The sequence below is a fragment of the Physeter macrocephalus genome, chromosome 8 (genome assembly GCF_002837175.3).
Source record: "Physeter macrocephalus isolate SW-GA chromosome 8, ASM283717v5, whole genome shotgun sequence".
Taxonomy (NCBI): Eukaryota; Metazoa; Chordata; class Mammalia; order Artiodactyla; family Physeteridae; genus Physeter; species Physeter macrocephalus.
In genome coordinates this window covers 27,993,075-28,018,499 of record NC_041221.1, presented here as the reverse complement: position 1 = coordinate 28,018,499, position 25,425 = coordinate 27,993,075, and the positions used below count along the sequence as shown (strand labels likewise).

The 25,425-nt window shown below is 45.4% G+C and overlaps 1 protein-coding gene across 3 annotated transcripts in view; it reads right to left on the bottom strand.

Moving 5' to 3' along the window:
* The window catches only part of TRIO (trio Rho guanine nucleotide exchange factor), a 375,721-nt gene that overhangs the window by 176,033 nt on the left and 174,263 nt on the right, over positions 1-25,425 (bottom strand). For all 3 annotated transcript variants that reach the window (XM_028492812.1, XM_055086510.1, XM_055086511.1), the window contains exons 8-9: positions 18,929-19,060; positions 7,765-7,995 (exon numbers count right to left, since the gene is read on the bottom strand). In XM_028492812.1, the coding sequence (XP_028348613.1) occupies positions 7,765-7,995; positions 18,929-19,060 (363 nt within the window). The remainder of the gene's footprint in view (positions 1-7,764; positions 7,996-18,928; positions 19,061-25,425) is intronic.

Sequence of the window (25,425 nt, the reverse complement as noted above, 5' to 3'; positions counted from 1 at the left end):
TAAACTCAAACGGGGGACCAAGAAGGAGGCCTGCTCTTCGATAACATAACTTTTATTAAAGGCCAGTGTTTCAGCCGCTGCCGCAAGGAGGACGGACATCCAGTATTACGCTGTTAATGACACTTAATCACGAAGCTAAAAATCAGAAGTGAGGGAACCCACACGCCCCTGCCATCTTAGCCTGCCTGACACTTTCTTCCCTAACGCTCACAGCGCGCTCTACTCCTGAAGCCGGCCTCCCAGTCATGCGCCTCCGTTTCCCCTCATCCACTCCTAAGGTGAATGCAAACAGTGAGTGAGAAAGTAAAATGTGAAGAAATTTAAAATATCTCCTTCAGTAGCTATTTTCCTTTGCAGTGATGGGCAACTGCAGCTTCTATGAAAGCCCCTTCCCGGAGCCTGAGAAGCTCCACTTAAATATTCCTTCTTAAGTAAGATGTCAATTTGACTCTTTGATTAGCTCAGTGAAGCATCCTCCCCAGGTCAAGAGCAGTGAAGCAGTTAAAAACCCACTAGGCTTCCTGCAGCATTGACCAAGACGCTCGACTTTTTTGAGTCTGGGGTTTTTTAACCTGGAAACTGAGGGGCTTGGCCTGACGTGATCACAAGGGCCTCTGGCTCTAAATTCTGTAAAGTGCGTGGCATAACGTTTACAGTGAAATGAAACAGACACAAAATTCCACATGCCTCTGTGGGCTCTTGGGGACTGAGTGAAGAAAGAGTAACGTCCTAGGTCCAGCATTCACCGCTGCCTGACAGTAACGGCTATCTCCACCCACACATTTCTTTACTTCTCTCCAGTGGAGCCAAGAACTCTCCATTTCTTCGATCATTGTATTTCAAAATTAGAATTAAGTTTGTTCTAAAAATATAATCACTCTTTTTTAAAAATTTACTTTATTTGTTTTTGGCTGCGTTGGGTCTTTGTTGCTGTGCGCGGGCTTTCTCTAGTTGCGGCGAGCGGAGAAAGAAAAAGAAAGAAATTCTTCTCTTGTTGCGGAGCATGGGCTCTAGGCGCGCGGGGTTCAGGAGTTGTGGCGCACGGGCTTAGCTGCTCCGCGGCATGTGAGAATCTTCCCAGACCAGGGCTCAAACCCTGTCCCCTGCATTGGCAGGCGGATTCTTAGCTACTGCGCCACCAGGGAAGCCCCTACTCTTTTTTTAACTTTTTATTTTATATTGGACTATAGTTGATTAACGATGTTGTGACAGTTTCAGGTGTCCAGCAAAGTGATTCAGTTATACATATACATGTCTCTATTCTTTTTCAAATTCTTTTCCCATTTAGGTTGGTACATTATACTGAGCAGAGTTCCCTATGCTATATGGCAGGTCCTTGTCGGTCATCCATTTTAAATGTAGTAGTGTGTACACGTCAATCCCAAAGTCCCTATCTCCTCTCCCATCCCCATAACCAGAAGTTCCTTCTCTAAGTCTGAGTCTGTTTCTGTTTTATAAGTAAGTTCATTTGTATCATTTCTTTTCAGATTCCACATATAAGCAGTAGATATTCTTTCTCTGTCTAGCTTCCTTCACTCAGTATGATAATCTGTAGGTCCATCCATATTACTGCAAATGGCATTATTTCATTCTTTTTAATGGCTGAGTAACATTCCATTGTATTATGTACCACATCTTCTAATTACTCATAATATGAAATTTTTTTTAAATGGTTTCTAGAACATTTCGAAGTACACTAAGCTTAATGCTCACTTGGAAAAAGATGCTATTTAAAAAACCTCAGTCAAGTTACACACAGCAAACATGATACAGAACACCAAATGCCCTGCGTTGCAAGAGCTACTTCTGCTTAACTCCCATGAGAGCACAGGAGAGGCCAGAGCGCGTGCTCCACACGCACTTTCTTGTGTGGAAGGGAGCCTGGGCGAAATCAGGGAAGAAGGGCTCAGAAAGAGGCAGGCAGACTTCTAAACTTTTACATCATCCATCCATCCATCCATCCATCCATCCATCTTCTAAAAAAATTTAAATCACTTCTCCTGGTATTACGGTAGTTTTAATTACATTAGTACATTAAATTTCTTAAGGAAAACAAAGGACCTTAGGATGGGAGGGAGGGAGGGAGGGAGGGAGGGAGGTAAGTAGGTTACTATTCATATAGCCTCACCTTGGATACTCCCATCACACCCCAAGCAAACCATCACTCTACCAACATGGGTTAATACCTTTAGCAATTTTCTAAACTTTTAAAAATTATTTTTCTCATTCTGAATTTGGAAATAAGTATAAAATAGTCCAAAGTTGTCCAAGAAAAATCTTAATACGTCTAGATGTTGTCTAAGAAGCGCGTCCAGATGTTACGTACACCTTTAGTCCAGTTACTGAACTACAGAAATACACACACACACGCGCGTGCGTGCGGTCTTCCCTGTCAGCTAATCCCCGGGCACTTTCCTCTCAGGGGACCCTGGCAATTCGGCTGACGCTCAACAATGGGGAGACCAAGCTGCCTGGGGCTTGTCCTTGGCTCTGGCCGCTCCTGGTCATCCTGACCCCTGAGTGAATGTGTCCTCGACTCCGCGTCCCACCGGCTCGCAGCGCCAGCCCCCGCGCCCCGCATTCCTGTATCGCGTCCACTGTGGGGAAGAGGCTCGTCCCTTCTCCCACACTTTTAACCCCACCTTTGGACTGTCGGCTCCTTCCCAGCTGCGGGTGCTAAGATTACTCTGACAGTCAAGTCTCTTCTCTGTTTCTATGACAAAAGGTAATGAAAGCTGGCTCCAGATCCACCAGAAAGATCAACAGTTAGCCTCTATCTGCTCCCGGCAGGTTCCCAATCCCTAATCAAACACTCGCCCCCCAGTACTCCCTAATTCGAACTGAGAAACTCTCAGAAAAGATGGCCATTTTCTAACCATTCTTATCAGGAGGCACAGTTAAGAACTGTGAACCTGGGAATGTAAACAGAAGAGAGTGTTAAATCATTACACAGCGAGGGCTGGATAAGGACCCTGATGAGAAAACCCCATCCTTCTGACTTAAATTCACGAGCAAAGGACAAATGAGGTTCCGGAACCTTCCCTTAAGAGCTGGGTCCAGTGTAGGTGGAACCTCTGGGTCAGGCATCACCGATGGATGACTCTTACTGGCAAATGGCTAGCAGCCTAGGACCCAAGGCAGAACTGTGAAGTAGCTTCTCCGTGGACCTGAAACCCATTTCTTTACGTTCAAGTGGCCAAAATCTTGAATATTTTAAAGATCTCACACATTGGCAAAATTCCCAGGCAATGAAATTCCCCCTTCCTTCCTCAGCCACCCCTAACTCCCCAACCTTAATCAAAGCTCCTGGTCCCTTCACGAAGATCTCCCAGTTAGATGACTTGATTCCAATGTAGGGCCAACCCTCCCCCATTCCAGAATAAACAAAGAGACTAACTGCAAATAATCTTTAATTAGCAAAATTGGGGAATTCCTTAAATTTCTTCATCTACTCATTTATTCATTCATTCATTCAGCAACTACTGAGCATCTACTATCCCAGACGCTTGGGAAACACCAGAGACTAAAACACAGACCACTGCCCCATGGACCTTAAGTTCTGCACTCCAGGACTCCCCCCTGACTTGCACGTTGGTCCACGGTGGGGCCCGAGCCTGTCTCCTCGCCTGGAATCTCGCTCTCACGCCACACTTGTCACCCTGCAACCAGAGCAATCTTTCCAACACGAGCGCACCCTGTCATCCACTGCCGCAGCATCAAGTCAAACCACACGGCCTACGGCTTGGAACTCAATGTGGTGAAGCGGGGAAAACGCTAACCCCTCCACCACAGGCTGGCCGAGAGCACTAAGAGGAAGGAAAGAGCCCAGGCTCGCTCTGTCCCCTCGGTGTGTCCCAAGGCTTCACCGCGGAGGCCGCCCTTCCAGACCCGCAGCAGCTCAGGCTCCAGACTCCCAGCCGTCCACTGCGGGCACCTGCTGCTCCGGACAGGCCCCGCCCTTTGCGTCCCCGCCATCCCCGCGAGCCCTGTTGCACAACCCTCAACCTCCCGACGTTGCAGCCACCCGTCAAGGACCAGCGGAAACCTGCGTCTCTCAGGAAGGCTTTCCCGGCGCGCCGCCCATGGTGCCTTGCACCCTGTTGCAGGAGGTCTTCGTCTTCCTCATAAGCTGCAGCCTTGATGTCTGAGGGTACGGACAAGGCCCCCTGGGACCCCCAAATCTGCACAAGTCATTACAGCACAGACACGTCCCCTTAGATGGCATGCGCAGAAGGCAGGCAGACAACGCCGACGAGGGCGGCTAGTTTTATTCACTCCCTCGTGGGGGCAGCACCTCAAGGGGCATGACCCAGACTCACGCCTGGGCAAAACCACACCTCACAGCAACCAAAGACACACACGCCGACTCCGAGCATGCTGCGGGCTAATCTGTGAGGCTATTAAACCATCCACCCTCGCTAGGCTGCAATTCCTTGAGAAAAGGAAGGCTGAGCTAGTCAACATATTTACCTCTGTACCTCTCAGAATACCACACATTCAATTTTAGATATTTTGAAAAAAAAAAGAATGAACTGTGGACAAGAAGAATCTAGAGTGGACTAGATTTGCTTGACCATTTTTTTCAGAATATTAGCTAATGGCCCAACACCAACCTGGAAGGAGTTTTTCCAAGAGATAAGTCTGCGAGGGTGAAGGGCTATGGGGGCAGCCAGAGGCTTTTTTAGGAGAAGGTCTCCTTGTCTGAGGGGCTTCTTTGGGGGGAGTCAGCCTGCTTCAGGAAAGCAGATTTCCGGGGCCCGTTCACCTCACACAACACGTTGCAGCAGCTAAATCCCACCAGCCCAAGAGGCAGGCAGACCGCACCAGTGAGCAGGACGGGTTTGATGGCATCCTGCTACAGACTGCTTCCAAAACCGCCATCTCATCTGAACGAGTGCAGCAGTGATAAATTATGCTGTTACAGTAAACTAAAGCATACCCTAAGCTGGAAAACACCGCTTGGCAGTAAGACAACTCTTCATTCACTAATTCAACCAAACACCCACTGGGGGTTGCTCGAACAGTAAACCAAAGGCAATGGGAATAGGTATAGTATTTGACCCGCAAGAAATATGACAGATGGTATTCATTTTATTTTTAAGCTAACGATGACCAAGGTTAAGGCTGTCCAGTAGGCAGGACATGCGTTTGGGCAAGGCTTCCTACCACCCGCACCCCCCACCTTTGACTCGGACCCGTGCTCAGTGCTCTGGGACGGTAGCTTCACACCCCCTACCCCACGGCGCCTGACTCCTATCCAAAACACTGTCCATCCAGAAATTATGAAATTGCCTTTGCTTGTTATGAAAAAAACCCACTAACCACTAAACCAAAACTACGCGTTTTAAAACATGAAATCCCCCATGCCATGCCCCCAGCCCTCCCTTCCTCAAGGGCACGCGCTATTAATGGTCTCACATCTTTTCTTTCAAGTATTTTTCCACAGACAAGCATATACTCTTCTTGGAGGGCTGTCTTCACAAGAATGTCATCATCCTTACCTCTTTTGCGGTAAGCTGCTTTTCTTTTTCCTCAGTATTTACAGATGCCTTTTCACGACCCAAAGCAACCAAACAAAAACCACTTGTGGTATCTCTAATTGGCTTATTATGTTTCTGTGGAGTTTGATTGTTTTTGTCTTTACAAATTTATCTTCTGCTGACATCTTTCTAAAGTACTATTTTCTTTTCCTCCCTTATCCTCAGCTTACCTTTCCTCCTTTATGCTCAAGATGGCAAAAATTTTTCCCTGTGTGTGATTAATTTCTTGAGTTTCAGAAACACATTCTCAGTTCTGACATCCTAAGGACTGCTCCTAAGCAAAGTGTTTGCTTTGCTTAATCTTATCAACTTCGCTCCTGGCTTCACAAGCTGACAGAGCAATTTCCCGTTTGCATAATGAGTCCAAACCATTCCCGATCATTTAGTCGACAAAATGTCTCCCTTAAACAGCAATTATTATTTCTTCAGAATGCTAACAGGGCCATGGACTGCAAAACACTCTCTCCTGCCGACATCCAACTCTATTCTGGCTCTTGAGGAAAAAAATTAACAGCTTAAAGAACTGGCCTCGTAATTCTCAAAATTACCTTTCTACCTATAAAAATTAATGTTTGCTGTTTTCAAATTCAAGCACAGTAAGTACCTGGCACCAAACTAGATGGTTTTCTCATCAGCTTGTTCCCAGAGGCTTCCTCTTCTGATGTGAGCAGCCCAGTGGCTTATTCTTATGTGACTGGATGCCCCAAGGAGCCATGAGAGCTGGGGGGAGAAAAGGGGGGGCCCAGCTGCTGCTCCAGACACAAGTCCAGAAAAGTGTGCTGGCCCGTGGACACATAATGAACAGCTGATCCAAGGGATACGGAGGTAGGGGGCGGAAATCCTTTAATAATTACATTGAAGCTGTTAACATTCCACACTTTGTGACAGTTTTTGGACAATTAAGAAAAACTGATACTGGTGCTTTCAACCTCACAATTTCAGTTCTCACAGTAACTTCTAGACCTTGACTCCTCCATCTTCTTTCCCTGGCAATTACCTTCTTCAACAAAAACAACATCGTAAAGACGCATGCACAGTATCAAAATGATTATCCCTGTGGCGCTCTGTACATGCAACCTTCAGAGAACTCAAAAACCATCAGTAAAATCAAAGCATACTATGTGAAAATTAAAAATTATAGAGCAATTAAAAGGATCTGGAACTCACCAGATTCCCATTACCAGAAGAATGATGGTCAGTGCATATGGAGGACCTACGTGTCGTCAGGACACGGCGCGACTTCCACGCCTCCGTCCGTGCGGCAGACAACCCCCTCAGCGGCAGGCGAGACTCTGCAGAGCACAGGCTGAGCCTCCACCCGTCTAAGCAATGCTCCCGGACTCTGGGACACCCAGGGAGGGGACACAGGCTCCGTTCCCGACCCATCACTGTGGCTTCACGCCAACTCCCCTGGACGCCACGGGCTCCCCTGCACCCCCAGAATTCCTCATCCAGACTGACACCTCATCCACACCCTTGCTTTCTCCTCTGTTTTAGGGCAAAGACACAACTTTTATCTTATTTATGACTAAAGCTATATCATATTTCATAAGCTCCCACAGCGTTCATCCTCAAAACCCTGGTAGCAGGACAACCTTCCGTATTTCTTAAGGAGGAAATAAATGGTATCGGGACTGGGCTTACTCTTATTTTTGTAACAACAACAAAGATGTCAACTGCTTAGAAATGAATGACTGTAAAAGCCCATTTTTCATTAATCAGGCGACTATTTATTAAGCCCCCCTGTGCCCCTCGGACTGCACTACCCACCAAGTGGGGAGAGAAGCAAGATTAGCTTATCATTAAATAACTGGAGAGCAGACAAATCTTAAACTGTACCAGCACCTCGGTATAAGCACCAGAGGCATTATTCTCACAAATAAACATAACTAAGGATGACCTGTTTCAAGAACAAAACAGAGGGGCTCCGGGTTAGGCACTGCATCATCTCCTGTGTTCCAGGCCTCTCAGCTCGTGGCAGACAGCAGCCTGAACACACATTCTCAAAGCGCCGCTTTCACTCATGGCAAGAAAGAAGATGTGCACGTGGCGGGGGGGGGGCGGGGGGGGGCGGCGTGCGTGCGTGTCTGCGTGTGTTTCTCTCTCCCATCTGGCCTAGCTTATCTTCATCAGCACAGACAGGCCCCCTATGACGATACACTCACCTACCCTCTCAGCTCAGCACAAGTCACCCCCATGAGGACAGGGGCTCCACGAAACTCACCTGCTGAACATCCTGCTGGAAAACGCACAGCTGCAGCCTCTGGTGGAGCCGGACCTTGCGGTGCTGCCAGATGTTTTCGAGCTGCCGCTGGTGATGCAGCACCTCGTGGATGACGTCGAGAACGTGGTGCACGGCCTTGGAGTAGTTGGCGGAGGCCGTGAGGGAATCGGAGCTGCCGGGAGTCAGGGGCCGCTGGAGCTTGTCAAGGAGTGACTTCCCATCCTGGCTCACCTGCCGGCAGGACAGACGAGCGATTGTAAACCAGCAGCTGTTCCAGACCCGAGGCTTTGCCCAGGCCACGCCGCAGAACCTGTCCTCCGGTGTGTGTGCGCACACTTGCACAGACACATGCTCACACACACACACACACAGAGACATAAACCACAGTTTCATTCAAAGGCATGTTATGTAAAGAACAAAATAAAATTGAAAACAAATCCCTCAGTTATTCAATTACATCACAAAACCAAATATGGTAAAACACGGACTTAAAATAAAAGAACACTCGTCATCACGAAACACTGTAGTAGATGCCAGTCTTAATAAATAGACATGGTATTTTGCCTTAAATGACACATGGGCTGACATAAAATTTCACTGCTGGGATACCTGCAAATTAAAATTTAAAAGTAATACTCTTCTTGAGTTATGTTAGCGAGAATACAGCAATCACAATGGAGCAAAATTTTAACACTGAATCTGAAACCTCACTTAAAAAGAAATCAATTATCCAGCACCAGGCAAAGAATATGTACTTTCACTTTCTGACACAGTTGGACAGCCATTTTACCTCACAAAATAATAAAGAAAATGAAGAAGTGCCATTTTATTTGGTTCATTAACTTAGAAGAAGCAATTTTAATTAAAATGCCATTATTTCTTAAAGGAGATTTCAGTGCTGTATTACAGCAGTTAACTATCAAAGTACAATTAAATGAAAGCAATCAGACTAACCAAAAAGAGTAAGAAAAGGTGAGGGTAGAATATGGAAAGAAAAGCATTATGTATTGTTTACATTTAAACTTATGAATGATTATGCCAGATGTGGTAGGAACTATGTGATCAGACTGGACAGAAGAAGGATGCGAGCACGTAATGGAGCTGGGCTGTGTGTGTGACTCAGGGCGTTTCCTAAGCCAGTCCTCATCACCATGATCCTGCTCAGATCCTTCTGAATCTGAGGGCCTCCTTGGGTTTCTACGGAAAGGAGGAGCGAGACGGAGCCTGGTTTTTTAAAAAATAAATTTATTTATTTTTTTATTTTTGGCTGCGTTGGGTCTTTGTTGCCGCGCGCGGGCTTTCTCTAGTTGTGGCGAGCGGGGGCTACTCTTCGTTGCGGTGCGCAGGCTTCTCATTGCGGTGGCTTCTCTCGTTGCAAAGCACAGGCTCTAGGCGCATGGGCTCAGTCGTTGTGGCTCGCGGGCTCTAGAGCGCAGGCTCAGTAGTTGTGGCGCGCGGGCTTAGCTGCTCCGCGGCATGTGGGATCTTCCCAGACCAGGGCCCGAACCCGTGTCCCCTGCATTGGCAGGCGGATTCTTAACCACTGTGCCGCCAGGGAAGTCCCAAAAGGGAGGCTTGTTAACAGACGCGGACAGGGTTCAGGGGCAAACCCTTAGGACAGAGGAGAGGGGGGCACTGGGTGACTGGGACAGGCCAAAGGAAGCCTTTAGCAACCAAAAACTGGTGGCAAGTGAGAGGCCTGTGGAATTTTCTAATCCCTTCCTTTAATCCTCTTACAACTTTGAATCTTGCTGGAATGCAACATGTTTGTTTCCTAATACCTGATTCGGAGACCTTTGTTGGAAGCTGTTGGAAGTGCTGACTATTCCTTATGAAGGCTGGCTACCAGCCTTTGTAGATTAAAATTGATCTAATACATCAAGCTAGAAAAACTGAAGCAGAAACAAACCGAGCTGACATAACCAAAGAGAACAGGGGGAAAAAAGGAAACAACTGAACGGCAGCAGTTGTGTCAGGCACGTGTACAAACAAAAACAGAAGAAATGCAAATCTTCCAAAGCAGGGAGTTGCCCCCAGGAGTCACTGAAACTTGCGTGGGCACTTTTGGTACAATGATTTGGGGGAGGGGAGGCACAGTGACTGACTTGGGGGAAGGGGTTTATTGTGACAGATTCACAGAGGCAGGAGATTACCCCCAAATCATCCTGCTTTTTGTAATAATCTGAGTTAGGCTCTATGTGACATATAAACATGGGAGTTTGTTTTTTTTTTCTTTTTCTTTTTCTTTTATTCACCTACTCTAATATACACTGATTTTTCCAGGAATGCAGTTAACCATGTTACTCAAAGGAAGGCAGTGCTTGGTCTTCTTTGAAACTTTACAAGAGTTGCTTACCGTTTTAAAATACCAGCACAATAAAACCATTCTCAGTATCTGAGTCACAAGTATTAAGATAACACATGTCCAGTCTGCATTTGTAGTTGCCATATTCACAATGCTTTTATATATATGGCAAGCACCTGAAAATCTAATTTTTTTCTCCTCCATTTTGCATGTACTTAGGCATTTATAGACTGAAACACATTTGATCATAAATCACCTTTCTTTTGTCTCTTGTTCATATTGTAGCATATAAGTAATTTATATATACAAACATAAATTGTTTCTGAAAATAATTACCCATACATTTTATTTGAGCAGGTACCCTAAAATTTCAGTTAAACAATGGGGGTGCAGCGTTTCTTAGGACTGAGGACCAATACTCCAAGTTACACATTTCGCATTTGTACAGAGCCTAGAAAGAATTCCTTATAAATATTTCCTCTGAGTTTTACACCTTATGATATGCATAAGTCAGGAAACATACACCAGAGCATATGACTTGGTGAACATGTGCCAGAAGGATATAGATCAGAAGGTGTGGCAGAAACTGAGAGCTGCTTCCCCAAAGTCCACTTGCCCCTGCTTGATAGCAAAACCCCACAGTCAGGAACAGCAATACTCCAGCTATAAACCTGCATTTCCTAGACTCGCTTCCAAGTAGGAGTGGCTAACGTAACAGAGGTAAAAAATGCTGAATGAGGCTTCCAGGAAAGCTGCCTAGGAGGCTGAGTATGCTCGTTCCCCCCCCTTGCCTCTTTCTCCTCCCTGCTGCCAGTAACTTGGTGAAGATGGCTGGAGCTTCAGCAGCTACTGATGACCTTGAGGCAATCTTAAGGATGGTAGCCCACCTGCTAAAAGAGGCAAAGCAAAAAGACAAAAGGATTCAGAGACCCTCTTACTAACAGAGCTACCATACCAGCCCTGGGACACAAGCCCTGGGACTTTCCCACTGGTAAAAAGTAAACCTCTATCTTAAGCCGTTGTTTTGGATCTTAAACCACAATACAAAATGACAAATGGGTTCCCAGCCCTTACCAAGTTTCCAAAGGCATCCATGTGACACCATTAATATTCTACTACTGAGAATAAATAAATAATCTGAGAGAGAATATTCCAACTAATCTTTCTTGGGTGTCTTTACAACTGTCTGACAGAGCTCGAGAGCAGATATTATTACTGGGTTTAGAACAACATGCCTACTCATGGTGGAGGGGCGGGAGGGAATGACCGAGTATGTGAACACACCATCACCTTAATATAGGGAACACATTAAGCAAAGCTCTGCCTTCTGGGTACCCCTAAGCAGGGATTAAACTGTCTCTGTTGGTGCCCCTGCTGGTACTGTCGCTTGTGGGTAGAGAGTGTGCCAGCAGAAGTGGCTAGAAAAAAATCCCAGTCAAGAGGACACCTGTTGCACCAAAACTAGACCCCATGGAACTCCAAATGTGTGTTCATATGTAGCAATTCTCCAATAAAGCTTTCGAAATAGTTCTACTCTATTTCAGTGTAGCATTCACAAACTTGTCAATTTAAAAGGAATTATTTAAGCACATGAAGAATACCATATATAAATTTTAGTAAATTTTAGCAAAATGTCTTTGTCTTTATAAGTACAGTAGTACTATATAGGGGAAAATATGCTAGAATTTTATAAAGAGGACTGTTCTATTGTATAAAAATAAGGATTTTTAAATGGTACAGAATAACCAGCAGCAGAAAACTAATGAAATAAAAAACTGAAAATAGCAAATTATTCATATATAATTTAAGTACTAAAACAATTAATATATATAAGTTTATGGTATGTGATACAGTTCCGAATTTCTTAACTAAAGAACCAGGTGAGTTAATTTACTTAAGTTACATGTTTTGTCTAAAAACGTGTTTTTAGCTTTCAGGCAGTCAAACCCTGTCCCACAAAGAGACCACAGCTGTAAAAAAAGGAAATCAACCTTTACTATCAAAAAGCAGGACTTATCTGCTTTAATTTTTGAAAACATCAAATTGGGCCATTTTTTCACATTCTGCTCTTTGTTCCTCTTGGAATACAGCGCTCAGGGACTTGAAAGGCAGTGGAAGGAACATTTTACAAAGAGTAACATTTTATAAATATATGAACTAATACACTCTAATACCTAAATGAGTTAAGAAAAATGCAAAAAAGGAAAAAAAGGGGTTGACGTTTAAAATTTTACCATATCATCGGTATGTTCGTTCCTAATATTTAAGAGGACACTTAACTGTTTAAAACCAAGAACAGTGGTCTGGTTCTTGATTATTTACTTTTAATCAAAACTTCACATAAGATCTGTAACTTGGATTCCTGTGTACCACCCTACAAAACGTTCCGCCGAACCTCCCAGAGGCTTGCCCGTTCTTATTTCCGGTACTTGGGTCTCTACATTTCCCACTAGATCAGATTAGAGCTCAGAGCCTCCCGCAGGAATACTCTTCACTCACACACAGAATGCTGCTCTGATCTACAGAAAGAGACCAACCAGTACCTGGAGATTATCGCTCAAGGCGGCAAAAACCACCACCCAAGGACCAAGTATGACCTGTGAAAGGTCAGTTAGATCCAAATGTGGTGCTATATCAGATCTAACAGTGCTCGAACAGTATTCCCCACATATGACCAATGTAGGCAAAACACACGAACTGCATAAAGGCACGGCTCGAAATGACTACGCTCAGCATGTCGTACAGAAACGGTGGTCCTACTTCAAATCTTTTACGCATTGACTCAAACCAGCATCACCCGCTTTGCTTCCTTCGCAGGCTGTGGCTCATCACAGCCTGCAGGGCACAGCCCTCCACGCTGAGCCTGAGAACGTTTCACAGCCCCACTCCCCTCTCACCAAGTTATTCTCAAGTCCAGGTTCTAGGAAAGCAGGGAAGAGTGACGAATGGTAGCATGTGCGCATCCAGCTTATTTTGCAGCTGTGTTTGACGCTGCTCAGGCAAAGAGACGAACACTTGGTCTCTGAGTCACGAGCGTGAACCTGTCTTAAGATGGCTTCGCCAAGAAGCTGCTGCCACTAACACTGGCCAGTGACCTTCTGAAAGGCTGCATGCTGGCTTCCCACACCCCAGGGGGGCCACCCAATATCCTTGCCTTTAGAGGCTGGGACTCCCCGCTGAGATGGTTTTCTTCAGGCAAAGCTCTTAGGATGGAATTCTGAAAGCCTCTTTCCATCTCTTTCAGCGATTCGATTTCTTACTCAAAACCAGATCAACGTAGCCACGTTTGGCTCGCTGACCCCTCTACCTGGGATCTTCAGAAAGGGAAAACCAAAACAGGACCCAGACAAGGAACTGGCTGGCACAGCCCAGCCAGTTAAGTCAACTGTATGCAGAGAACATGCATGTTCTACAGATTCCACGTGGGCTTGACCTCTGTTTCTTCTATACGTCAAGCCCTTGCAAGGCCTGAAGTTTGGGGGTGCAGAGAGAGACGCCCAGCTGGTCTGTTGGCTCTGATGCCGTGCCCAGCGTTGACTACGGCACCTGCACATCTTCAGCGATACTGCAATGCTTAATGAGGCTCGGAAATAACCGCTCCATAGAAGCTGCTCTATAGCCAGGCAGGCGAGCTGTCACACATCACAGACAGGATTTTAGGATGTTTACTACCAAGGTCACTCATTTTTCTGTTTGCTTTCCTTTTAAGCTAATAACCCTCATCGTGCCATCACCCACCTGTACAGCTCCTTAAAAAAGGAGCTCCACCAGCTCTTCAGGCAGCCTATCAGTCACTTCTACAAGGTGCTGTTGAAGTGTGCAGTAAGTTAAACTGAGAAATGTGTTGAATTGTTAAACTGACATTTTAATATTTGTTCAATTGAGAAACTGATGCAGACACTAAACCCTGAAGTCACACTGGATCAGGGCGGGCCACGGTGGACGTGGCATCTCACCTCCTCTGCTCCAAGAATCCCCGCCTGTGGTAAAGACCACAGGCAGGTGGCTGGACGCTCGGCACACAGTCTCACGTCACAATTCAGAGGGCGGGGCTTAGGGTTACAGACGGCACGGGCGTGCTGTACTGAGATAAAGATCACTTCTATGAATTTAGCTTGTTGAGAAAGTAGTTGGTTAAGTCTGCTTAAGATAAAATGTTGGAAATGACTACCCTCTGTGCTGTTTCTGCAACTACAGCTTACCCCAGATGTCTGCATTGCTTCACTCTCCTGCGATCAACTACCTCAGACGGCGTTAGCCCCAAACCTGGCAAACCGAAGCAAGCACATGTTCACGAGGTGCGGGCGTGCTCCTGTTGCTGCAACACGAACAGGAACATGGGACAGGACTAACTAAAGCACAGAAAAGCAGGTGTTTGTGTCCTGGGGGAAAAACAAGAGCTGGGAAAGTTTCCACTGCAAACTTCTGTCATCGGAGACTAGAAGCTGTAGGTAACTATTTAAAGAAAAAAATTGCGGAAGGAAGGGAGGAGGAGGGAAGGAAAGGAAAGGAAAAGTAGGTGAAAGAAAAAGGAAGCACAAGCCCTGCTTACCAGTATTCCTCCTCCTAAATGACCTGTGCCCACGGCAGGGGCGCCATAAATTTCTGTGGGCTGAGAGCCTCCTGGGCAGGCCGGCAGCTCTCGAGAGCCCGGCAGGGACTATCTCTCAGTGTGTGGGCTGTAAAGCATCTGCATCAGAGTCCCTGGATCACTTGGGAAACCCGCTAAAGATGAAGACTCACTATCTCTGGGGGTGGAGTACAAGAAGCCGCACATGCTCAGGTTAGAAAACCACCGATTTAGGAAAAGAAGAAATCACTGAAAAGACAAGCGCGATCCTTGCTTTCCCATCCCCCTCCCCTCCTAGCATGGAGGAACCAGCGCCCAGGGTCTGCAGCAGTGAGGGGTGGAGGTGCCACGGTGACCCCGTGCTGGGCTTCCTAAGGGCGCGGGCACTGGGGGTGATCAGAGGCCGGGGGAACGGGGGAGACTGGGAAGACGGAGCAAATGCACTTACTGAACAAATAACTTAATATACCGAGGACAAAGGGAATCAGATTTCTTGCCATCTGAAAGGGGATTTATAAACAGAAAGGGAAAGGCTGGTACTGGATTAGAGACGGAAGTGTCAGTAGGAACATGTGCGGTTTTAAAACAGAGACAGACACAGACACAGCAATAGCTGTAGATGTATGTGCATGGATGGATGGATGGATGGATGGATGGGTGGATGGGTGGGTGGACGGGTATCTACATTCACATGCTTCCTGACTCTGCTCAGACGGCCTAGAAGCACTGACACCCCACAAGCAAGTGAACGCTTTTTTTTTTTTTTTGCGGTACGCAGGCCTCTCACCGTTGCGGCCTCTCCCGTTGCGGAGCACAGGCTCCGGACGCGCAGGCCCAGCGGCCATGGCTCACGGGCCCAGCCGCTCCGCGGCACGTGGGATCTTCCCGGACCGGGGCGCGAGCCCGCGTCCCCTGCCTCGGCAGGCGGGCTCTCAACCACCGCGCCTCCAGGGAAGCCCGAGTGAGCACTCTTGAGCAGCCAGATCTTTGTTTCTAAATACCATGCAACACTACAAGGAACCAGAGCCTCTTGGTGAGACGCCTGATCTCAGGGGTGAGGCAGGAAAAGAACAAGATGAGCCTGGGAACATCCTGTTATGCTAGATAGTAATGCTCAAATAACGATAAGGACAGATCAGAAAAACAGAAACATGAGGCCTAAGTTGTCCCACTGTCCACACATGGACAATTTAGGCATCAAAACAGAGTACTGGATTTTAACCCGTGGAATATAATAAGATTTCACAGATTCATACTGAAATAATCAATAAATTAAAAAATGGGAAGAAAGGAAATAAAGTCATTCCTACAGCAGAAGGTCACCTAATGAACATAGAAGGAATGATGGAAATAGGTCCCCAGCGTCTGGCGGCATCACAGCGGCGCTGTCGTGGGCAGGAGGCAGCAGGGACGCTAAGGCCGTGAGAAGTCTGAGGAAGCACAGACATCGTGTCACATCACTGCCTCTCTCCACAACATGCTCATCCAAGACGAATTTTTACGTGGTGATTTTACGTTGGAGAAACCTTAGAGAGGCCACCCACCTCACCAGGTGGTCAAGGTTAACAGCGGTGGTCGTGGGAAGAGGGGTCAGCCTCCTGTGCCCCTGCTGTGACACTCGGCCCAGTCAGCTCCCCAAGAAAACTGCATGGGTGGGAGGCTGAGGGTCATCCTACAGAAGGAAAGGCCTGAACTCTAAGACTGTCAAAGACACAGGCAGAGAAAGACTAAAGAATGTTCCAGTGTGAAGGAGGCCGGTGAGACGCGTCCACTAACGTACCGCATGCTGCCGGGCCAGAAAAGAGAAAGACACGTAGCGGGGCCAGGGGGAAATACGGATGGCCCGAGGGCAGGATGGGTCGTGTTGTGTCAGTGTCGATGTGAGGGCTGGAGACAGGACAGCGCTAACCACCGGGCAAGGCGATGCGGGAGCTCCCTGTTCTAACACTTTTCTGCAGCCTGAAACTACCTCCACATTTAAATAATTTACAAGGAAAAAAAATTTCCCTTCTACTGAATTTCTCTTCAATTCATTCTCTTCTACTGAAAGTCTTTTCTGTTCATCTAGTTCCAACCACTGTCTCCTTGAGTTTACAGCTCAGTTGCAAACATGTTCTTAGGCTAAAAATTGTGGTTTAAGCCTGGGAAGCTGTCTACTTGCCATCAAATCATTTTAAATTATTAGCACCAATTTAAAATCTAATGAAACCACACCAGAGGTAAACCTAAGTTCCCATGTTAAGATGCCCCATTTTAATAGAAGGCAGTGGAAACGGTGAGAGAATTCTGTTCTTTGCTAAAAGCGCCAAGGGGCAGCGGGCAGGCTGACTGGCCACCAGGCCAGAGGATGACACTGGTCAGGTCAGGTTGAGTCCGAGGTAAGTCCTGTAGGTGAAGACTGTAGCCCAGTCCTGCCAATCACCTTGTGTGTGAGCTGTTCAATCCCACAGCACTCTGGAACCTACCAATGCAACTGAAAAGCTGCTCCCAAGAAAATCATTAATAAGAAGATGGGTGAAGGCCTAGTTATACCAGGGATAACAGGGTCATTCACCCACTTTCTATATTACAGGTCAAAATTAGATGATGCATGGAGATGGTACACTAGGGGGAAGAACTTAATGCTCTTTGGAACTCACACATTCTTCATGAATCAGTGCGATTAAAAAACTACAGATCTGTTCAACCTTCACTTTTACTATTAAAAAAGCTACCACTTATTTATACAGTTTCTAATAAACTAGATAACCAAATTAGCTTATAAACACCTGATGCAAAATTAAGAAACATAATACAGAGTTAACTATTTTTTAATTGCATGACAACATAAAATAGTGTTAAAGAGGGATCATGCTAAGTAAAGAGGTGTCCGGAGAAACAAACACGTAGATATCAACTTTCAGGGCCAGGCGACTGGACCACACTGTGAAGCAAATATTGTAGCGCATCACACGTTCATTTAATTCACCCGCGGACATGGTGGGGTCAGGAGACCTGGGCCCAAGGACATGAGAATGACAGCTGTTTGGTGAAGCAGGACGTGTCAGACTGAAAATCAAATGGCCGAACAACTTTGACAGGTGTGGATGTGGCTCAAATCAAGGAAGATCTGGATTTAAATATAGTCATCCATTGGTAACAAGGGGGAACGGTTCTAGGACCCCCCATGGATACCAAAATCAGTGGATGCTCAAGTCTCTTTTCTACAACTGCGTAGAACAGGTGACCCCGCACATCCAGAACGCAGACCTGCGGCTACAGAGGGTTGACTGTATTTCCTAAACATCTACTCCATGCTCAGCCCTCTGCCAGGTGGTTTGAAACATTTTCTTACTGGAGTCTCACAGTAATCTTTCCTATGAGCATATAGTATTACAGATGCTCACCACAGATGCTGAAAGAAAGCACGCACAGAACTCCTACCCACTCCCCACTCACCTCCAGGAACTTAACCAGTATCATAAAGGCAGACTGGTCGGAAGGGCCAGAGACCACGACGTGGACAAGAGTGACCTGCCCGGACCTACGTGTATCTGTCGTTGTCACTGCATCTAGCACAGTGGTGGCTGAGAACACACAGGCGGCCTGCCTGGGTTCAGTCCCCGCTCCACCTCCTACAAGCTGTTAACCAGGCACAAGTCACCTGACCTCTGTACCGCGCCTTCCTCACTTGTAACAGCGGGTTAGTATGAGTCCCTGCCCCAGAGCTGCAGGCATTAAACAAGTGATTACATAACGTCCTTACAACAAAGGCTGGCACAGAAGGTGGCAGAAAATAAAGCAGGGATATGTTAAATAATTAATTTAAACTAATAAAGAAAACACTCCACTTAGATTCCTAGAACAGCAAGTGGCTTTACACACTTCAAAAAACTGTGTATGCTTTGAAATCCAGAACATGAGGTACACATCAGGTTTCCCTCTTTTCTAGAAAGTTTCATTCAAGAATAGTAGATTGAGTTTGACTAGACTGAATAGCACACAAAATACTATACCCTAAATACATGTAGTCAAGAAGATTACAATTTATTTTAGCAGAAGACAATCTAAGCACTCTAAAGAAAATCCACAAACGTCCCAGGGCCATGAAGAGTTTGCTCTCTGCTCCGACCTGTTTTACTCACTAGCCCTCACCCCCAACTCCAGTTCAAAAGTTACAATGAAACTGCAGTTCAACTCGAAACTTGTAAGTTTCTTCTAGACTAGCCAAAAATTTGATTTTTTCAACTTTCAGCGCTATGACACAAAAATAGTGTTGCTTTACAGCTGGAGTAGATCTGACCACTCACCTCAGAGTAAGCAAGGGTGATGTGCTCGTATATTCCCTGGTGATGATGAATGGCATCCTCCAGGTCCTGCAGCTCGGAGGGAAGGTCCACCTCACCACAGGCTTTGCACCACGCGTCCACATTGCTCATATACTGGGATGGTATTAGAAAAACAAAAGGGTTATGTCGACCAATAGCAAATGATATTGAGAAGCAGCTATTTTTTAATGTGGTTTTGAAATAAGCGTGGTTGAGAGGGTGTCTAAGAACAGAGCACGGTTGAGCCTCCATCTCAAATGGCACTGACATGAGTTCTCAAACCCGATTCCTGGACTCTGCGTCCCCCTCCCCCCCGCCCCAGCTTAGGTTCTGGCAGAACTGGGGCTGGGCCCGGGAAGCTGCATTTGAAATGACAGCCTCGGGTGGCTCTGCGGTCACCCCTGGGAGCACCTCTGCCCCGCATTAGCGGTTTGGGGCATCCTGGTTCATTCTCCCGTTGGACATTTGAACCCGTGTTTCCAACTGCTCTGCGCTGCTAGCCATGGAAAGCATACATGCCTCATCCACCGCTCCCCTCAGCCTCCTGCTACTCCTGGAGCTGTCCTGCTTTCCTCTTACATTAAAACGGCAATGGAAGAGTCCTGAAATCAGCTACCTATCGTTAGGAAGAGCAGGGGGTCCATTTGTCTACCTTTCCAAAAGCAAATACACACAGCAATCAAAGGAGACCAAGCGAACGGGGCCGAAACTCCTCAGCTGTGCCCACCGAATGGAAGGGAGGCTGCGGAATAACTGGGCCCTTTCCACTTGGCACGTAAACGAGGAGAGTCTGGGCTGCAGGCTGCCGTCCTGGGTCGCTGCTGCTACCTACCCTGGCTTCTTCACTGCCACCACCACATCCCAGGACTCATCCATAGCTGAGAAATCTCTGCCAAATTTCCTAGGGAGACCCTATCAGCATCCATCGCGGTTAAGCATCACAGGCAAGCAGCAGGAGGCCCAATTAAAGGCGCTACTTCAATTAAGCCAAACAGACAACGACGTATTTCCCTGGGTTTCACCTCTTTCACTCTCGTTCCTCACCGTCTTTCTACTTATCAAGGAATGCAGAGGGTGGCTATTTCAAACAGGGTGACTGACCTGCCAGATAAAAAACGTGCTATAATTCTCTTAAAATATATATGAGATAACCTCCCAGGTACTTGTGACATTTTTAGGAACTTAAAATAGACAAGTCACCTGAATAATAATTGTTTATAAAAATTCCTTTATTATTAATGTATTGGCTCAAAAATACACCTGTATGCAAATCCTAGGGCTCAAAACTAATTCCCAGGGCATTAAGTGTCATCTGATAGCATGTGGTTTCTGATGGCTTCAAACATGACTAAACTGATGCAGGGCCAGGGGAAGGTCCTCAGCACCCTCCTCTACAGTTCCTCCTAACATCACCATGGCAATGGAAGTAGTCATAAAATTCTTTATACCTCTCCCCCTCTGCATGAATACACTTATGACTACTTAGGCATATTTCTAAGTATTTCTTGGATGGAATGTTCTACAATTAGGTCAAGTTGATGATTATAGGCATTCTTGATCTCTATTTCACTCCATCTTCTTCCATTACTGCATCTGACGCCACTCTTAAATTACCATAAACCTTTTTCAAACACGAAATTGACTGAGGTTAACCATCAACATTAATAAATCACCAGGTCAAGTCAGCAATTACTTGCTCCTGCACACTGGCCGTTACAAAACACCCAAAACAAAGCAGAGGTGAACATATTCTTAAGGAGAGGATAAAATGCTTCTGATGTAACAAGGTGCAAACAAGTTTTGGTTACACAACACTTCACAATAAGCAGAAGGGTCAGACTAATATCCTACTGTACCAAAAAGACCACTGAAATATATCCAGCCCCAGTTTTTGAAGCTATCAGTAAAGAGAAACATTTGAGCAGTTATATGTATGCCTGTAGTCACTTAACTTCCTTGTAATTTCTTTAAGTATCCGGAGAAGTACTGATTATATTTACCTGCAGAAACATAGCCCAGTTCTAAAAACATAGGGCAGAATAGCTTGTAACACAGAAATCTTGTGGAACAAGGACTCTGCACGTCTAAATTCACTTGATTAAAATACCCCAATGACAGAAATAAACCTGGCCATGGTTTTTACAGGGACTTTTGCACAAGCACAATTGTTGTCTTTTATTTATGAGATGGCAACCTTAGACTCCAAAGGGCAAGCTCCAGTCCCTGAATGCTTTCTGAAAGGCTCAACACCCGAAAGAGATCGGAGCCAGAGCAGCAATCCCCATCTGGAGAGCCAAGGAAGAGGGTGTTAACGGGCATTCCACAAAGAAAAAGCATCCCAGCATCAAGTTTGGTGTCAAAGTTCAACAGGCACCTATAGAATAGAACCTCCTAGAGCCTATTAATATAATGTGCCCTGTGAATATGGGAGGGGGAGGGGACGCTGGTGTGTTTGCTTAGAAACCTCTCTGACCACTTTACCACATACCCCCTTACACACACACGCACACACCTCTCTTACCATCCTGACAAATATGTTTGGGGCTTGGAACACCAGGGGAATGCCCAGCACAGAGCCTGACACTTCCTAAAGGACAACAGAAAGTGGCTGCTGTACTCTAGCGAGAGCAGAGCACCAGTTGAATCTCTGATGCTTTAAATGCGCAAATGTGGACCAAAATGTGTCTGGCCAGCCTAGGGGTAGAGGCAGGAGAGTGCAAGGGAATTCAATGCTCTTCTGGATTCAAACCAGGAACCGGCTTCAGAGCTGGGGATTCTTTTTTTTTTTTTTTTTTTTTTTTTTTGGCGGTACGCGGGCCTCTCCCGTTGCGGAGCACAGGCTCCGGACGCGCAGGCTCAGCGGCCATGGCTCACGGGCCCAGCCGCTCCGCGGCATGTGGGATCTTCCCGGACCGGGGCACGAACCCGTGTCCTCTGCATCGGCAGGCGGACTCTCAGCCACTGCGCCACCAGGGAAGCCCTGCAGCTGGGGATTCTGATGCTCAGCAGAGGGTCACTTCAGGGCTGCTGAGCAGAAGGTGAGCAGTTTGCAAAAGTGAGGCAGGCAGACAAGGGAAGGGGGATGAATACAAAAGCGTTAAAAGGAGAGCCTGAATAATTAATTAGCAAGCTTATTTTCAGAAGCATTTATTACACTGCTCTCCATCTGCTGAGAGCAGAGGCTTCCACTTTGCCGGGATCACCCAGCCTAGTGAACTTCACGCCCACCAGGAGCTCCTGAGGGAGCATCAGCTGAGCACAGGTGGTTACACCAATTCAGGAGACAAAGGGACAGAAACTTCCTAGAAGGTAAATGTTTAAAATACTTATTTAGGGGGATTTTCTCCTCTTTGGAAAAATTAAGACTGGTTGAATTTTATACATATAATACATATATGAATTCAAACTTCAGAGTGTCCTTTCTTATTTCTAATTTCCTCATTTTCTGCTTTCATTTCTAGGAGATATTACCCTACTTTTTCTTTTTCTTTCATCATTTCTACTCCCTGAGTATTAATAAACACACTCACTCTCCTGGGTCCTTTAAGGGAGATGGGCTCCCTTCTCGCCCCAGCAAAGTCACAGGAGGGATCATGCATTTTCTACTTGTGAATCCAGGTCTGATGGCTCCAACAGAGTAACTTGGAGAAGACAGGTTCAATCTGAACCAAAATATGCCAATGATCACTCTAAGTACCTTCCACCTGTTTTCATTAGTATCTTTTTCTTTCATATATACAGATATATATTCGAATCCCTTTCTATTACATGAGAATCTTGTTTTTGTTTTACTACAAGCCAAGAACTAGACCTATGCTTTTAATAAAGTGAAATGACATTAAAATGGGAACAATTACATGTGTATCATTTGCCTTAAAAACTCAAAAGGGAATACTGACGCAGTATTTGTAATATTTTCCTCTAAATTTCAACCCAGACATATGATAAAATTATCCAGATGATAACTATGATACATTCAAAGTAAATGTTACTTCTAAAATTTTTTATGGAACATGAAACTTTATAAGAAAATAAATCTAAGTGCTTTGTTTGTGAAACAGTGTGCTGTCATATCAGGAGCAAAACACTCTCCTAGACCATGAAGAAAGTCCCAGCTTGGGTAAATCACTCCCCAGACGGAATATAAGGACATTAACACCATCAGTCCCATGTCCTTCACTGGCCTGATTTAGGATGAAATGAGATTTTGTATTAAAGGGCTTTGTAAATTTCAAAGAGCTATACAAGTCCTGGTTACTTTGTTTTTGGCTATTATCTGATTATAGAGGCCCTCAGAGTCATGGATAAAACGAGGTGATCAGATTTATGGTTCACTCTGAAGGTAAACCATTAGCAGCACTAACAGAATTTCTGCAGTGATGGAAACGCCCATCTGTGCTGCTGAGGCCACCAACCATCAGCCACAAGCTGCTACTGAGCATCTGAAATGTGGATACTGTGACAACGGAGGTGAAGTTTAATTCTTTTTCTTAAAATAAATTTATTTATTTATGTATTTATTTTTGGCTGTGTTGGGTCTTCGTTGCGGTGCGTGGACTTCTCACTGCGGTGGCTTATCTTTGTGACAGAGCACGGGCTCTGGGCGCGTGGGCTTCAGTAGTTGTGGAATGTGGTATCGGTAGTTGTGGCTCGCAGGCTCAGTAGTTGCGGTGCACGGGCTTAGTTGCTCCGCGGCATGTGGGATCTTCCTGGACCAGGGCTCGAACCTGTGTGCCCTGCATTGGCAGGCGGATTCTTAACCACTGCGCCACCAAGGAAGTCCCTAATTCTATTTTTAAATTATTTTATTAATAAATTTTATTTAACTTTAAGTAATTTCAATAGCTGCATGTGGTGACTGGCTAACACACTGGATGGTGCAGCTCTAATAATTTTTTCAAATAGTGAAAATTGGAGATTTTCAGGTGCAGTAAAATCAAATCACTTTAATTCTTTGATTTATAAAAAGGTAATTCTAACAAGTTTGCTATGAAGCTTCTTAATACAAAGGGATATAACACATGACCAAACAAACTGGAGGCTGGAGCCGTAGACACTGTCTACTGGTGAAACCAGTAACCTTGTGGTCGTGTCTCCATTTCTGCAAACTGACATTCTGATCCTGTGCACACCCTCACTGGGGATGAGGTTGGGAGAGAATGAATCGCCAAGACATCCCTGGAAGCACAGTCTATGAAATGTCATTCTCATCTAGTTTTAACCCCAAGATTTATGTTTATAAAACCACAAACGAACATGAGTAAGATGTGAAGAGATTACAACTGCTGAAATTGTCCTCTCACGCAAAGCAAATATCTGGAAAGGAAGAAAAAGGAGAAAATACCTCCAAAGGATGAAGAAATTATAAGGGAATGACTGGATTCTAAAAGGACTGAGCTAATACAAGACTGGGTTTCAGTCTTTATAAGGGCCCTGAACCAAGATGGCAGAGTAGAAGGACATGCTCTCACTCCCATGCTTCTCAAACTCTTCCAAAAAATTGCGGAGGAAGGAACACTCCCAAACTCATTCTACGAGGCCACCATCACCCTGATACCAAAACCAGACAAAGATACTACGAAAAAAGAAAATTACAGACCAATATCATTGATGAATATAGATGCAAAAATCCTCAACAAAATACTAGCAAACCAAATCCAACACCACATTAAAAGATCACACACCATGACCAAGTGGGATTTATCCCAGGGATGCGAGGATTCTTCAGTATATGAAAATCAATCAATGTGATACACCATATTAACAAACTGAAGAATAAAAACCATATGATCATCTCAGTAGATGCAGAAAAAGCTTTTGACAAAATTCAATGCCCATTTAGGATAGAAACTCTCCAGAAAGTGGGCATAGAGGGAACCTACCTCAACATAATAAAGGCTATATATGACAAACCCACAGCAAACATCATTCTCAATGGTGAAAAACTGAAAGCATTTTCTCTAAGATCAGGAACAAGATAGGGGTGTCCACTCTCACCACTATCATTCAACACAGTTTTGGAAGTCCTAGCCACAGCAATCAGAGAAGAAAAAGAAATAAAAGGAAGACAAATTGGAAAAGAAGTAAAACCATCACTGTGTGCAGATGACATGATACTATACATAGAGAATCCTAAAGATGCCACCAGAAAACTACTAGAACTAATCAATGAATTTGGTAAAGTTGCAGGATACAAAATTAATGCACAGAAGTCTCTTGCATGCCTATACACTAATGATGAAAAATCTGAAAGAGAAATTAAGGAAACACTCCCATTTGCCATTACAACAGAAAGAATAAAATATCTAGGAATAAACCTACCTAGGGAGACAAAAGATCTGGGTGCAGAAAACTGTAAGACACTGATGAAGGAAATTAAAGATGATACCAACAGATGGAGAGATATACCATGTTCTTGGACTGGAAGAATCAATATTGTGAAAATGACTATACTACCCAAAGCAATCTACAGATTCAAC